At 42.8% G+C, this 16,837-nt stretch overlaps 1 protein-coding gene across 36 annotated transcripts in view; it reads right to left on the bottom strand.

The window, feature by feature from the left end:
- OBSCN (obscurin, cytoskeletal calmodulin and titin-interacting RhoGEF) overlaps positions 1 to 16,837 on the bottom strand; it is a 200,607-nt gene that overhangs the window by 116,669 nt on the left and 67,101 nt on the right. For 21 of the 36 annotated variants that reach the window (XM_074573946.1, XM_074573908.1, XM_074573915.1 and 18 more), the window contains exons 28-39: positions 16,535 to 16,804; positions 15,207 to 15,473; positions 13,486 to 13,752; positions 11,605 to 11,871; positions 10,713 to 10,982; positions 9,676 to 9,942; positions 8,866 to 9,132; positions 6,959 to 7,231; positions 5,168 to 5,434; positions 2,606 to 2,872; positions 1,469 to 1,735; positions 580 to 843 (exon numbers count right to left, since the gene is read on the bottom strand). In XM_074573946.1, coding sequence (XP_074430047.1) covers positions 580 to 843; positions 1,469 to 1,735; positions 2,606 to 2,872; positions 5,168 to 5,434; positions 6,959 to 7,231; positions 8,866 to 9,132; positions 9,676 to 9,942; positions 10,713 to 10,982; positions 11,605 to 11,871; positions 13,486 to 13,752; positions 15,207 to 15,473; positions 16,535 to 16,804 — 3,213 coding nt within the window. The remainder of the gene's footprint in view (positions 1 to 579; positions 844 to 1,468; positions 1,736 to 2,605; positions 2,873 to 5,167; positions 5,435 to 6,958; positions 7,232 to 8,865; positions 9,133 to 9,675; positions 9,943 to 10,712; positions 10,983 to 11,604; positions 11,872 to 13,485; positions 13,753 to 15,206; positions 15,474 to 16,534; positions 16,805 to 16,837) is intronic. The other 15 variants (XM_074573928.1, XM_074573930.1, XM_074573931.1 and 12 more) reach the window with 5 other exon arrangements.

Below are 16,837 nucleotides of genomic sequence, written 5' to 3'. Positions count from 1 at the left end.
AAAAGGGATTGCAACCCAAGACCCTGCCCAGATCTCTGGTCAGAGGCTGAATTGTCATTTATTGTATAACTACTCGGCCTTATTCCAACACCCTCATCTCTAAGTGGATCCTGCCTTTTTTTTGTGGCCAGTAAAAAAACCCAAAACTCTAGTAAATTGTTCTGTGGGAATCAAAATATGTGTGATTTTGCATCATGCAACGTACGCATTGTGATGATGCATACAAATGACAAACTCATCCTCATCATTAAAGGCGATGAACCCTCCTTAACAGAAAATCCCAAGGAATCTTATATTTCCATACTAGTTCAGGAAAACAGACACACACGTGAGCACCCTTCACTTGAGGAAAGGTAAGAAGACAACACAACACACACACGTCCAACACACAGCATAATGAAAGCTGATCGTGGATGGAGATTGGGGAAAGGAGTGACGTGACAACATGAAAAAGTGGAAGGATGAAAAATGTGGAAGCAGGACATGAAGGTAGGTGTTGTGAGGGAATGTACAGAGAGGAGGAGGGAAGAGGTGGACAAAAACATTCCAGAGTTTCACGGGTTATTGCTGACTTTTTACCATTCACTGATAAGGCTGCAGTGGTTTTTGCGTTCCCCACTACACATGTATAGTCTCCAGCATCCTTTGGGTCCAGATCGTGGATCACCAGCTCAGCCACTGTGCCCTCCTGCCTCATCCTGTACTTGTTACTTGGCCGGAGAAGAGTCTGCCCCTTCCTCCACTCCACGGGGGCCTCTCTGCTCAGCTGGCATCGCAGGGTGGCAGTCCCACCTTCCACGGCTTCCACGCTCTTCAGCTCTTCTTTGACGAGCACAGAGGCGGCTGAGGAATGAAGCGTTCTCATTTTATTTTAAGAACATCATCACCAACCCATGACCTCGTATGGGACTTAAAACCAAAACAAATTCTCTTGGCACAACTAATAAGCTCTGACCTACCTGCACTTCCAGGACTCTGCTTGTATTTGCAATAGCACACCGTGAGTTTGGGAGGAAATGAAACCAATACAATTATTTCCCAATAATTAGAATATCAAGGTATTTACCCTTCTGCTGCCCAAATGGCAATGGTCTTAGATGCGTGAAAAACTTGCTGAGAAAGTGCAGAAGAGAATTGCATATTCTTTAACAAAATGTGTAGCTGAGGCCCTTCTTACCTTCCAGCTTAGAGCTCAGACAAACACCTCTGTCCAGAGCAGAAAGCAAAACAGTTACTTCAGATGCAAAGAAAGAATATCTTTTTATCGGGTATATTGGATTGATATGTTTTAGCATGAAGTAATTGTCCTAGAAAACAGAGAACATAATGGACCCAGCCAGAGCTGCCTTTTGTTTGTACTGATCCCCTTTTTTTGTTTTCTCCGAATGCTCACTCTAACTGTGCAGGAGCTAGCAGGACCACGGCAAGAACAACAACAAATGGTCACAAGCAGGCGTCTTATTCCTACCATGGATTTTGACTTGGGCTGTGGTCTGCTGGTCTCCAGTGTCACAGGTGTATCTTCCCGCATCTTCTGGCTCTGCATTATGAATCACCAGCTCTGCCACTGTCCCCTTCTGCTTCATTTCATATTTGGCACTTGCCTGGAGCGCGGCTTCTCCCTTCTTCCACACCACGGTGGCATCAGCTTTTGTGAGTTCGCAGCGCAAGGAGACAGATTTCCCCTCTTCCATCTCCGTGTTCTCCAAGGCTTGTTTAAAAAGGACAGGCACAGCTAGAACACAGAACCAGGGATCAGGACATGTCCTCTTGACCTGCTGTGCAACAAGTGCCCCATGATGCTTGTCACCCCTTAAAAACTGGTTTGTTTCCAAATGAGCAGAGCAGCCCTAGACCCTCCCTTGGCTGTGTGGAATCAGTGATTCTGCTTGGGAGGAGGAGGAAATCTCCCCCCAAGATGTTACCATCTCACTGTAGATTCCTAGGAGCACGGGGGAAGTTTTATCTTTAATAAGGACCCCTTCAGAGTGCCCTGAGCACCCTCATCTAACAAATTCTCTGCTGCTGCAGGGCTCTGAGACAGCATTGATGCCCTATATCTCTCCTATTTTCTGCTCCGGCACATACTACTTTTGCTATATTACTGAAGGTACTGCATTTGTTTAATGGCATTGGGGTGCGCAGATGGTGTCTGAGAGCCTTTAAAAAAGGGTGCTTTTGGGAGTTTGTCTTAATGTCTAAACATTAATCAGGGACTGGATTTGACTTATGTTTTCATGTTCTTCTTGTGCTGCCATGATCCTGGTCTCCAACCCTAACTCCAATCTTAATCACAGCCGTGTAAAAAAAGCTGATAGGTCAGGAACTATGGTGTGTAGGGTATGGAAAATGAACCCTTTGCACTTACTTATTTTTTGCTCAGCGGGAAGTTACAGATTTAAAATCCTAGAGGTGTAATGTCAGATCAGATCACGTGAATGAAATATGGGCAGGTGTTTACAAGAATGTGATATTACCTTTAAATTTTACGTATGAATTTGTCGATGGCACTGCCACAAAAAAGAACTACTACGTGATTTTTTTAATAGAAGAACAATTAAGCAACACATTAAGAAAGTGTAGCAACGTATCTAACTCTGCCTACCGTTTACTTTCACCCGAGCAGTGGTCTTCAGTTCCCCCGTGCTGCAGGTATATTCCCCAGAGTCTACGGATTTGACATCTCGAATAATGAGCTCTGCCACAGTGCCGCACTGCTTAAATTCATACTTCTCACTGGCATAGAGGACAGTGTCTCCTTTCATCCATTTCACTGGGGTATCGGGTTTGCTGAGCTCACAGGTCAACTTGACTTGTTTTCCTTCTTTAGCTTCTTCGTTTTGGAGCTCTTGCTTAAAAAGGACTGGCATTTCTGAAAAAAAAAAAAAAAAAAAAAAAAAAAAGACCATTGCAGATGTTTAAGGAAACACATGAGATTGGAAATCACTTTTTCTATTTTGTTTCAGACTTTGCTAGTCAGATAGAAACCCACAGGAACAGAAAAGCGCTAACAAACAGATTCTTACAGCTCACATCTGGCTGTCAGCTCTCTACAGCAGTAAAAAAATATTTGAGACCATATGCTTTTTTTTTTTTTTTCCTTTCAACCACTATCTGTGCTATTGAAGACATCACGACTACTACTGTTGTCATTATTAGCATTAGTGGGCAGACTCTGCCCTGTTATTAATGACACAAACAGCGTGTTGCAGGGTTGCAGATGGATGGCCAGAGCTGGACCACTGGCACAAAAACCATAAAACTTTACTGAGGCCAACTCGCACATAACACAGAGGACACAAAGAAATGGCAAAGCGCTTTCTGTCATTACCAGCAGTACTGACTTATAAAAAAACCCCTACAACATATTTTTATCAGACATGAATACTGACTTAAAAACAGCACAGAGCATACACAGAGAGGAAAGCACAGCTGTACGTGACGGGGTCGCTGTGGAGATTCCTGTGCAGGCTCTATCACAGCCTGGGATTCAAGGCTTTAAGGTGAGCTGGTGTAGAGAAGGCACTTAATGGGAAAAAACCTCCACTGAAGTGTTCTCCCTTCAAGTCATGAAAAAAACCCCTAATTTCTTCCTAGCTTCTGCTGTCTTACAAATATTCAAGTCAGCTACTTCATCACAGCAAGGTCTGTGATGCAGCTGTCCTGCGGCTGTTGAAAAACTACAGCTTATTATTCCTTTACCTCCACTTTGGGACACTCGGTGTCATGTGGCTACTGACTTGTTTTCTTTTTTGCTATTTTTGCATTCTGCTGTTCTGATGTGACCCTAATAGATAAAGGAAAGCTACAACACTGTAATTTGTTGTGGGCATCATTATGACTTGACTCCTTCCCACCTACTGGTGATCTGAATCCATGTGTTTGAATCCTGCATCCACCAACACCGTTCTTTGTGAAGGGGAAAATGAAGCTGCTGTTTAACGTTCATTATGAGCAGGGGTTTTTCTAGCAGAAAAATTCCTCTTCATCATGGCTGAGATCTGGGTCCTACTAAAGTCTGCACAGATCTTTCTTCTTTATGTAACAGGTATTGGGAAAGCATCCTAGCACTAATGGAAGACATAGCAAATCTGGACCGTTAACCATCACCTCTCTTCTTGTTATATGATCAAGGTCTTCTCTCTCCCTGCACAGCAGATCTCAGCCTTACGTTGACTTGTTTCTTTGTGCTCTAGATAAATACCGTGAGCATCTTGCCTCTCCTTTTCATGCTCTGAGGTTCAGGTTGACAATTCCATTCCAACAACTCAAATGCTTTTTGTTCACCCTGACTTCTCTAATCCAGGTGCAGCTTTGGATCAGCCCCTCCAGAGCATGTTAAGAGCTGCATGCAGGATAGCCCTGGCCAGGCTAAACCCAGACTGTGCCATTAACAGCCTCCCTGTATCTGCTCAAACCTGCCCATGTGAACGAGCAATTTTGCTCACAGGAACCACGGTCCTCCTCAATGTCAGACTGGAGCAGGGACTCAAGACAGGCTTGAGCAATTAGAAGGTGGGTAGCAGATGAGCCTGGTTCAGACCCAACGCTTACCTAACATATGTGGTGCTTACACAAAATGCTCAAAGGAAGTAAATTAAAGTCTCATGTGTCTAAGAGAACGTTTTCTCCAGCTCAGACAACAACGCTTCAGAAAACAACCCTTCTGGTACCACCCATCCTGCCTTTGCAATCTCCCAATCTTTGGAATAAAAACTTTGGGTGCACTACTTAATAAATTTGTCTGCCTAAAGCAATCACCCAGACAAACGTGGGTGAATGAGCTGCCTCCTTGGAGAGAGCCATCAGTGGAGACAGCTTCAGAAGACAATTCATCCTTTCTCTGGATTACCTCTTCGGCTGGGTGGATCTCCTACAGAGATGCCCACTCTTTACTGACGCATTGCTCTTTGCTCCAGGGAGCTTAGGCTTTTAACTTTCACCAAGCTAACATCAGGTTAAGATGAAAGATTTTCCTGTTTCACATTCTGTACCTCTCTGGGATGCTGTCCCAGAGGACTTGAGGAAAACCTCTCCTGCGCTGCGGTGCAAAGACATGAGGTTCCTTTTCGGTATAGTTTCATGTTTTTATCATTTCAATTTATTACTCTGACCTCGGTGTTAGATGACGAGTTAGGACCCAAACCATCACTCCAAATATTCTTACCCTTGACAGTAATAACCGCACTACTTTTAGCGGCTCCAGCCTCACACTCATATCTGCCACTGTCTCTTTCTTCTGCCCTGTGAATGACAAGCTTGGCTTCAAATCCCGACCGGCTGATGTTATACTTGGAAGAATTCCTAAGGCTCTTCCCATCTTTGCACCACTTTACAGGGCTCTCTGATTTGGAGGTTTCACAGTGAAGGATCACATCCTCTCCCTCAGTGACTTCAGTATCAACCAGCTCCTTTGTGAAGACGCAGGGCTTCTCTAGAATCACATAAAAACCGTCTGAGATGTTTCAGAAGAGGGGTGGATTTTCAGTTCACAAGTAATCTGTGAGATTTACATCCGAGATTACTTGTATCAAAATTACAGGTCAAGGTTAGTAACAAATAATTCGGTGTTCATGACTATAAAGCTCTCAGGCAGGCACCGGTCATGCCATAAAGAGTTGCTTAGGAAGTACCTAACGCCATCTGAGAGAAACTGAGAAGAAAATAGCCCTGCTGAAGAACATAAATAATATCTCTCCTGCATCTTGATAAACATGAACAAGACAGAGACACGATTTTCCTAAAACCTTTTCCATGGGAGCTGATTAGTTTAAACCTTCTAACTGAATGCGGAAAAGTTAATTCTGCATGAAGGGAGGTGCAATACAGGTTTTTTGAAGCCAGACATCTAGCGCAGGTCTCATCTCATCAGTATGTATCATCTGAAAACCAGGCAGATAGCCCAGCCTGGTCATGTAGGGTGTCTCTATAACCTCCGGGAAATGATAGACACCTCCAGAAAACAGATATTCACTTCCAAAATGGGTCATTAGGAGAGAGATTAACCGCTCTCTGGAAGTGCTTTTCTTTCTACACAGCTTATAGAAGTAGTCTAAGCTTGATACCAATAGCTAAATTGGCCAAGGTAGATCTTATCCCCCGTAGCTTAATGCTTTTTCATTCACAACAATCTAATCAATCAGAAAACCCAAAACCTGGTTTTGGTACCATAGCATCACATGTTAGCCTTACCAAAAGGAGTCAGCCTTTTGCAAATAAGACCTTTCATTTGCCTTCAGAAATAAATAAATAAATCTGTTCACATTTCTGTAGTACAGCAAAATTTGGTCAAATTTTCAAATTTTGAAAAAAAAAAATTCTTTGCAAGAAACATAGTGATTCTGAAAAGAACGAGAATATGATCTGACACCGTGGAGACTGGGGGCCATGAGAAATGTTTATGTTTCCAGTAAGAAAACACCTCTCCGATCCTGCACTCTTGGGCTGTTCGGCATTCATTTTCCCCCCTCGCTATAGAAGTAGACTAAGACTGCAGTTTTAACTCAGTTTAACTTTTCCCAAGACAACAATTCACTGTCAACCACGAATAGCAGAGAGCACACATAATGTTGCCTTTTGAACAATGAAAACTAAATCAAAAACTTATCGGTTGCACTTTTTTTTGTTTTAAAAAAATAATTGTTTTCTCCTCATTTATCATCACCCTATTGGCTCAGCTCAAGGAAAACTGGACCAGGCATCCAAGGTAGCATCACTACAGTATAACATTCCCATCTAGGGTCCAATAAACACTCGGAGAGTTGTCCAGGATTACAAAGTGTTCACTCCCCAGCCCTTGCTTCATTATATAGGTAATGCTGCTCTTGAATATATACATATACATATATGATGGGGCCAAATTTGTAGCATTTTTGTTCCTTTTTTCACCTACCCACATTAACCCGTACTTATTTCTACGCAGTCTTTCCTCTCCTGTAGTTTCTTATGATTGAATTACCTTTAACAACCAAACTGGCAGATGTTTTCTTATCACCAGCTTCAAATGTAATGACCCCCGAGTCCTTCAGTGAGAGTTTTTTCAACGTTAGCAGGTGATATCCACCAGGCTGAGACTGGATGTCATTAAGTTCATTGGTATGGAGTGGGGTTTTATCCAAAAACCACTGCACTTTGCTATAGTCTATGGGAGAGATTCTGCATTTGAAACTGGCAGATTCTCCTTCTAACACAGTGACATCTTCCAGGTCTTCTGTTATTAGCACTTTCTGGCCTGAAAGGAACATAGATATATCAATTACTGGAATCTTCACTTTCTAGCATGAAAATAGATATGGAAAACTCCAAGATTTCCCATGTGAGTAATTCAAAAAAGAAATATGTTCATGATACAGAAGACTACAACACAATTCCCCTGTTACTGAACATAAAAAAAACATTCACGGGAAGATAATATGTACTGGACACACAGCAATATAGGAGGAAGACAACTTCAAAGCAGCAGAACACATATAGCAGAATAAGTAGCCAGTACAACGCAAATCCAGTGTTATAAAGTTTCTCTTAATGGAACTACCTGGAAAGGCTGAAAGGATGCAGCTCTGATCACATCACCGGGCTCTAGACAACACTAAGAAGATGATCTCTCCCATGGCAACCCCTCTGTTTTTCTAGAGCGAATATGACTTGCTTTCTATGGGATAGGACCACCCACCCCCCACCTTCTTTGATCTTATTTCAACCATGAACGCAGTGGGAAGTGGAGACAGTGTCTGACTGCAGCTTTAGGAAAAGGAAACAGAAACAACAGCCCTGAAAACCTGTCTGTGCAGATACAGATAGATATACACCTATCTAAAGAAATAAATAAAATAATCACTGTATACCAAGATACATCTGCTGTTGTTCCTATTTACAATACCAGTACAGGGAATTTTTTTAACTTTTTTTCTTGAGCTTTGTGAAAGAGAGGTATTTTTTCCACTCAGAAAAGTTGGCGTTAGAAACCTCACAGCAAATTCAGGTAGCTCAGCTCCTGAGGCCATGATGGCAATGAAGCTCACTTCTTTGCTCCTCAAGGCTGCTCTGGCAGATAATCAGAGGTGGAGGAGTTTGGCTTTACCCCCTAGTCTTTAATAACTAACTATAAGTGGACACCGCCACGGCATCTCCACATGGTCATTCTTGAATTGTTCCTCCCATGCTCTTCATCACTTCATCTATTTCAGCTGAAGAGTTTCTCCCAGTTGGGGTTCCAGTGAGAAAACTGTGAGAAGCAGTAACCACCAGACCTCACTCCTTCCTCTTAAACACTCCCCCTGTTGTTAGAGTTGTCCACCACAGGTGATTCACTGCCCATAGCATCAAATAAAAGCTGCTGGGTTGTATTCTAGGTACAACTCTAGCTACAGCTCTGGGTTGCACTTTAGCTGGACATGGGGTTGTACCCTTCACCTCTAAGGTGCAGAGGGACATTAAACACTAAAACGTCCCTGGAGCACTCCTTCACCCCTCCCTTCTTAGAAACCACTACTGGAAAGAGGCATCGAGGGACATGGAGAAAAGCCTGGAGGCAAAATAATTTTTTCCCTTGTCTGATAAGAGGCACTCTGAATCATATCCATCATACGTTCACGCAGGAACACCAGCCTCTCCTCACATCGGTTTTTTGGGTTTGAAATCATACACAAAGTACTCCACGTGTAATTCCTTCAAATCAACAAATTGCTCAGCACGTCCTGCTATATTTTTGTCCACGTGGCCTGCGTGGTGTATATAAATCATGAATGAGACAGAGCCAGAAACCAGTGGATCTGCTCCCCGTATGCTTAGAAATAGATCTGCCTGTGCATATAATGTTTCCTGAGGTTGAAACAGGACGTACAACCATATTCCTCTCATACCTACCTTGCACGACTAGCTTGGCTCTGGACTGGGCATCACCAATGTCGCAGGTGTAAGTGTCACTGTCACTTTTCTCCAAGTTATTTATGGTCAGCTGCAGGACTTGTCCTTTCTGTGTGATCTCGTATTTCTTGCTAGCCCTGAGTTCAGCTATGCCTTTCCTCCAGACCACAGAGGATGCAGCTTTCTCACTCTGGCACATAAAAACTGCAGTTCCACTTTCATCGACTTTCAGATCTGAAAGTTCCTTGACAAAATAATTAGGTTTTTCTGGAAGGAAAAATAAAAATAAAAATAAAAATAAAAATAAAAATAAAAATAAAAATAAAAATAAAAATAAAAAAAAAGAAAGAGAGAGAGAGATTTGTCACCCAGACAAGTCCTGTGCATACAGAACGGTCTTAAGTCCCCTCTGCCCCGCCTTGTAGAATCACAGAATATAAAGATGGAAACGATCTGAGAAGATCACCAGGTCCACCTCATGCCGCAGGGTATATCAAGATAAAATACTTCCAGAAGATACCTGGAAAGTTTAACGCCATTGTACAGGTGCTGGTGAGATCTTATCTGGCAGAACGCATACAGTTTTGATCACCCATATTAAAAAAAAAAAAAGACTAATTAAAACTGCTATTTTTTAATGGCTCATTACATCGCACATAAGATTCTTCAGCACCTACAAGGTGTTTTTGGAGTGTTTTATTTAAAAGCTTTTAATCCATGACATTTTTTGAAAGCTGAAAATCGATCCTGTTCAGGGAGAGAGAGAGAAGAATGTCTCCCACAGGTCGTAGGTATCTGTAGATATCTGACCTTGCACTGTGATCCTGGCTTTGGTTTTCGAGACCTCTGTCTCACAGGTGTACTCCCCACTGTCCTTGACCGTGGAGTCATGGATGATCAGAACGGCTCGTGTTCCCTCTTGGTGCAAGTCATATTTCTGGCTTTTCCGGATTGCTTTGCCATCCTTGTACCACCTGATGCTCACGTCAGGTTTCGACAATTCACAGCTCAGGCTGATGTCCTGCCCCGCCGCTGATGTTTTATCCTCCAGCTGTTTTGTAACTTCAGTGGGTTTTTCTGAAGGGGGGGGAAGAAAAAAAAAAAGAGAGAACTTTGAATAAAAATCATGATCACTATATGGTTGTGGCTTTTACAATTCAAATATCCAGCATGTTTTCACATTCCCCACTGAATGTTTCATATTATGTTAGGAAAGGGAGGGGAAAAGCAGTCTTGCTCTTTAGTATAAATTAATTGCAGTTATGGGCTCTCAGTGAATATTAATGATTGTTTACAGGAGCTGAGGACTTGTCCTGATGGCATCCATTTCAGGGGATGTCATTTTGCCATCACTGAAGCTACCGTAGGCATGCACTTAGGGTGGGATCTACCTCACTAAATAGAGACATCTATGCTCTAGAGATACGTAGCAGAGGCACTCACTCCACTGCCAGCAGTAATCTGCTAAATACAGGCAATAGAATTCAAGAAACTATTTATTTTGTCCTAAATAAGACTAACTGGATGACGAACCATGTCTGAAAACTACTTATTTCTTCTCTCCTCTGACTCCCCAGGGATCCCTGGGTGATTATCTCAGTCGCGCACAGTCTGGGCAGCAATTGTCTGTACAATCAGACTATGCAGTGTATTCTGCAAATCTTAAACATCTGTTAAAATTTCAGCCTTTCACTTGTTTTTAAGAAAAATTCTCAATGCTTCAAGGCTCACAGAGAAGGCTGCTGTTCACCTTGATGATAACAAGAGTTCGCCTTCACGGTTTACTGATATACCTTGTGAAAAGACACCCAAGAAATCAAACCCCAGAACCTTTCTGATCTCATTACCTTTCACAACCAGAGAAGCCTTGGAGGTGAGACCACGGGCAGTGAAAATGACTTCCCCAGCATCATCAGGAATCACACTTTTGATATTGAGCGTATATTTCCGACCCGTGTTAGAGGCTTTAAATCGCCCACCGCTTTCCACTTTGTTCCCGTTCAGCGTCCAGTTGAAGTCATCAATGCTTTCATGGGACAAAATGCACTCAAAAGTACAATCTTCCCCCTCCTGGATTTCGGTGTTCTTCAACCGTTTGGTGATGCCAATGTTCAGTTCTGGAAAGCAAAAAGTAGGTTAATACAAGGAGAAAAATCTTGCATGATTAACACGAGTAGTAGTATTGACGTTTTCATCTCATGAGATTGGTTTATCTGTAGGACTGGCAGGACAGGACTGCACAGATGTATTTGACATGGGAAGGGTTTCTCAGACATTATCCACTCAGAATCCCCACAAAGTTATAAAAAAACCCAGCCACAAGGATTAGAGGACAGGCTGAACTGCTGGGTTTTTCAACAGACAATGTTGTCCTACTTTTATGTTCCCACAACGGACTCTGAATTAATAGCTCAAAAGTGTGAAACACAAGCTGCTTGGGTGTTTTTTTGGGCGTTTTTTTGGTGGCTGGTTGTTTTTTTTTTGTTTTGGGGGTTTTATTTTGAGAAATTATTTGCTCTTCTGGGAGGATTTCTGCACCTTAAGGATGCTTAGGAAGGAAACATTGTCGCTATGTTCTTGACATGTGATTTTCACTGAAACACCAGATACACTTACATCAAACAGTAACAGATGTCACTATATTATGTGAGGCTTATGGAAGAGTAAATTTGAGACAAAGTGACCAAGCCCACTCACATTTGCTGCACCCCTTGTCTGGCCATCGACAGCAATACTTACCCTGAACGCTGACCTTTGACTTGGCAACATCAGTGCCAATATCACAGGTGTATAGACCCGCATCTGTCTTTTCAAGGTCATGGATAAGGAGGCACAGGGTCTTCCCAGACTGTATCTGCTCATACTTGTTACCAGAAGTGAGATTCACACCATCCTTTTTCCAAACAGGTTTGACCTTCTCTTTGGAGGCTTCACATTCCAGTTTAATCACACCTCGCTCCTCACCAAAAACATCGTCCAAGGACTTCATGAAGACAGCAGGCTTCTCTGAAGGTTAAGGGGCAAAACAAAGAACAACCAGGATATTTAAGTTGAGACATTTTCAGTCACTATCAAATATTTGCTACTGATACCAATGCAGAACATAATGCAGTCTCACACGTCATGACTGGAACGTGCTTTAGGGAAATCAGAATTTATTAAGAGGAGGGTGCAGGGAGGCAGAGATGCAGCCTGCATTGCAATGAACAGGTAGTGAAATTCCGTGCTGTAATCGTGGCCTCTCTTACAACTGCACACCTATGAGATTGCAAAGCCTCCTTTTTCTCTGTGTTGAGGCATCTGTCAGGCACAGGAGGTCACGTCACGGGGAACGGGGCTTGGACCAGTCATCTAGGGCCCTATGGAAGGCCAGAGGGACGGCTTCACGCTTCTACAGAACAGCTACTCAACAAGATAGACTAGACTTAAGGAAGCACTTGTCTACATGGTGGAGGAGCAGAAAATGTTCTCCGGGAACATCCTTTCTACTTACAGCAGTCGACAAGTGGAAAGGGGTCAGGTGGTTAGAGGCAAAGTGTGTGAAGAGAAGTAATTGGGAGGTAGGTCTTCTAAGGGCCAAGGGCTCGCACTGCCTTTTCATGAAGCAGGATTTGTGCAGTAGGAGCGGTGATAAAAAAGAGATATGCTGCACGTTCTCCTCACTCTCCTGAACATTTTTGCTTCTGCATCTTTTTCTGTTATTGTTTCCCTTTCCCTAATTTAAAATATATTTGACACTGAAGATATTTATACAGGGGAAATTTTTGACCAGACATAAAAGAAAGAAAGTGGAAATCTTTCAGATTCTCTGAGCGGACAAAAGAGTCAAATTATTCAGATACTGTGAGAAGAACAAATTAATCATGATCAGGAGGCAAAATGCAAAGGAAGTCAGAGAGATTATTCTCCAAGAGGCTATGGAGGACATCAGACTGACTTCCGGAGAGAACGGCTCTGAACATTTCCCACTCATGTTTCCAGATACACGAAGGAGTTAATTTAAGATAACAAATCACTACGACAAAGAAAATGTGATTTTGAAATTTTGGTAAGAGTTTTAACTCGTGTTTCTAACATACCTAAAATAATTCATGCAACATACTGTGGCTTAATTGATGCACAAGAACATGGTAAACCACAGTAACCCAGATGTGTGGCTAAACTTTAAGGCATATTAAGGACAGTCACAAACTGTCTTCTCTTTGCTGAATCAGTTCAACTCCAGAACTGATGTAACTAAAGTGTACCTCCAAGGGTAGGGCACACCTGGAACTCAGCTTCTTGCAGACAAAAATCCTTATAGACAACAGTTTATAGAGTATATACCATTGAAGAGACCTACAAGTACAGGAAGTTGCTCTCGAGACTATCCTGATGACAAAAAAAAAAAAAAGGATGCCAAGTAGCTAGGGAAAGTTTTGTCATGAGACCAAAACAGTCTTCCTTAGAAAAATCAATCATTAGCTACAGTAAAAACTCACATTGGAAGAAAGCCCTTGCACACTTATTACTTGGCCCCAGAGGGGTGAAGCTTACGAGCCAGATTGCTCCATGGATACGGTAAATAATAGCTCCTTTGTGTCTCTAATTTAGATTCAGGAGGGTGTGATGATGACCCACCTATCACCTTTAGACGTGCGCTCTCTGACACTTTGTCTGACTTCATTGTCACTGTGCCAGCATCCTCAGGCTTGACCTGCTTCATCGTCAGCGTGTAGCAATTGCCAACATTCCTGATGTCATTGAAATTGTTGGTGTAAAGGAGGGTGCCGTTGAGGAACCATTCCACATCCTCATCGTCGTGGGACAGCTCGCAGGAGAAGACAGCGGAACTCTCTTCTTCAATTTCCACGTCCTGCAGATGTTTGAGTACTTCTACGTTGCGGGCTGTAGGAAACCAAGGTACACCGTCACCACTGTTACCATCAATCGTCACTGTTACCACAAACATATTTCATAGTGTTTAGAGTTCATTAGACGGTTTAGTCTGGTCTCTGACCCTGTCACACCGTGGGTCATTACGTTTCATTTACTTGGCTCTGCATTTAGGCCAACAAAAAAAACATCCATTAAAAAGACCATATTGTTAGAGCCCTCGACTCTCTTTTTTTACTCATGAAACTTTTTTGCTTTTTTATTCTTTTTAATTTAAAAATGAGTAATTCTTTCTAAAATGGTAATGACATTCCAGTGACGTCTAAGTATCCCACAGAGCTCTAATCCCTGTGTGCTTGTCACTGCCCATACCACACACATGCACTTTATAACTAAATTATCCCTGACTCCCTGCCAGGAAAACACAGAGAATGAGATGAAGACAGTGGGTTGAAGACAAACAGCAACTACAAAGAAATTAAGCAACAGGATTGTTGCTTAGCTCAGGAGCAACAGGACTGAGTTCTTTTCTTTCACAGTCCTTGGCCAGAGGCTCCTCTGCAGTTTCTCCACTCATGAAATGCTGTTTTCTCAAGGACGAGCTAACTCGGTGGAGGGTTTGGGAGTATTAAATCATTTTGTCATTTGGATGGACCTCTGTAAGGCCAAACTCTTACCAAGAGCTGCTCTCTGGACTTCTGGAAATCATTCAGTGGCTCACCTACAAGTCTTGCTGAAAGTGTCACAATGATCATCTTTTCTTACAGTTTCACCAGAGGTGAAGAACTGGCTGAAAATAGTGCCATACCAGGAGGAGGCAAAACATCATTATGAATAACAAATTTATAGCAGTTATAAAAGCTGACACAGTGGCCAGGAATTTAAAACCACTACCAAGATCACCAGAATCAGAGGCCTGTAGCAGTTTAACATAAAGGGTAATTTTTTAGCAAGAAGTACCAGACTTCTAGTTCCTCAGATGAAACGGAAAATAATGTGCCCTGAGAAAGACACGTGAATTTCTGCCTTACCCATATGGTGCCCTTCCACATGCATTACCTGCTTTGTGGCAAGCGCTGGGTTTCCGTATCATGGAATATCAGCACAGTTCACTTAAGGTATTGCATTTACGTAAAATTAGCAGAAGAGAACTGTGGGACTCTACCTCTACTTAAGAAAAGAAACCCAGATTAAAGTACTGAATCACAAAGGTATCATAGAATAGTTTGGGTTGGAAGGGACCTTTAAAGGTCACCTAGTCCAACCCCCCTGAATTGCGCTGGGACTTCTTCAACTCGATCAGGTTGCCCAGAGCCCCATCCAACCTGACCTTGAATGTTTCCAGGGATGGGGCATCTACCACCTTTCTGGGCAACCTGTTCCGGTGTCTCACCACTCTCATCATAAAACATTTCTTCCTTATATCTTTGCAACAGGCAAGCCTCCCTCTTGCAAAGCACTTGTACCTTCAACAGTCAGCGTGGCTTCGGTCTCGGCGTTTCCAGCCCTGCACTTGTACACACCAGCATCTTCAGGCTTCACCTTCAAAATCTTGAGCTCTGCTGAATGTTGCTCCCGCTTGATTTTGTACTTCTCAGAGGGCTCGATGGGCGTGTGGCCCTTGAACCACTTCACGACCTTTGGAGAAGGCCTGAAGTCACAAGACAGGATGACGGAATGGCGCTCCAGAGCTGTCTTGTCCTCCATCTTCCTGGTAATCTGTATGTGGTAATCTGCAAAGTAGGTTGGGAAAGAATCATAGAATAGTTTGGGTTGGAAGCGACCTTTAAAGACTATCTAGAACAGCCCCACCTGCAATGAGCAGGGACATCTACAACTCAATCAGGTTGCTCAGAGCCTCGTCCAACCTGACCTCAAATGTTTCCAGGGATGGGGTAACTACCACCTCTCTGGGCAACCTGGGCCAGTGCCTCACCACCCACATTGTAAAAAATTTCTTCGTTATATCTAGTCTGAATCTACCCTCTTTTATTTTAAAACCGTTACTCCTTGACCTATCGCAACATGCGAAGAAGAGGAAAGTTTCTAATATGTATTTCATGCCAATTAATTTCATGTATGTCATTCACAACCATTTTGTGAATTGCTCAGAGGATGCTATAGGTTCCTGTTACAGAGCTGATTTGATGCTAAACCGACATGACGATCTACAGGGAATGCTGGGTTTTGTAAGATAATACTGTGTATTAACTACCAAATGCATAGTCCGGTTCTGGTTTCCGTGTTTACTGAATCGCTCTCTAATTGAGGAATTTATGCAAGTAAAAGCGAATTAAAGACAAAACAAGGACTTCAGGATGCAATTGGAGATATTTACTGTGGTGACAGCAGAAGATAAAAAGCCCTGAAGCTCTGTCCCAGATCAAGTCAATGACAAAATGGATTAAGTAAATGAGCTATCAAACTTGCCTAGTTCAGAAATGGGACAAAATAAACTCTCCTGGCAAATTGCATGTTTTGTTCTCTCTGGTAAAGTCAAGGAAAAGAAACAAACACCACCAGCCTTAGCTCAATAGATTGGAATATCAGGCACTCCAAATTCATTTAATTGGATCCCTTCCTGAGACATTGCTGCCTTGTTTAGTGCATCCAGCATTGTGCCCAAAACCTCGTAATTGGGAACTAAGCACATCTTCCAGGCACACATTCATTTCCAAGACCCCAGCCAGCGGAGCCTCCACATTAGGCAGTACGTATGAAAAATTACTTTCCAGGGACTGTGAGAGGGAGGATCTCTCATGATCTAATTCAAGCCCAGGCCGTATCACATTACCTCTGACAAGCAGGTTTGCTGTGGATTTTGATTTGCCAATGGAGAACTGAATGGTGCCTGTCATGTCAGCACTGGTTTTCAGTATCGTCAGCCGGTGGATGGTGCCTTCTTGCTGCACGACGATGTTTCTGCCGGCCTGTAAGACCGCTCCGCGTAGAGACCATTTGGGCGGTTTCACGGATGGAATGGATATCTCACATTCAAAGTTGGCTTCTTCTGGCTCAGTCACATCCTCATCACACAACTCCTTTACGATATTAATGGATTGTTCTGGATGAAGGATAGAATGATAAAGCAGGCATT

The sequence above is a fragment of the Larus michahellis genome, chromosome 2, assembly GCF_964199755.1.
Source record: "Larus michahellis chromosome 2, bLarMic1.1, whole genome shotgun sequence".
Taxonomy (NCBI): Eukaryota; Metazoa; Chordata; class Aves; order Charadriiformes; family Laridae; genus Larus; species Larus michahellis.
The sequence above is the reverse complement of the archived record's forward strand: the minus strand, read 5'-3'. Positions and strand labels throughout refer to the sequence as shown.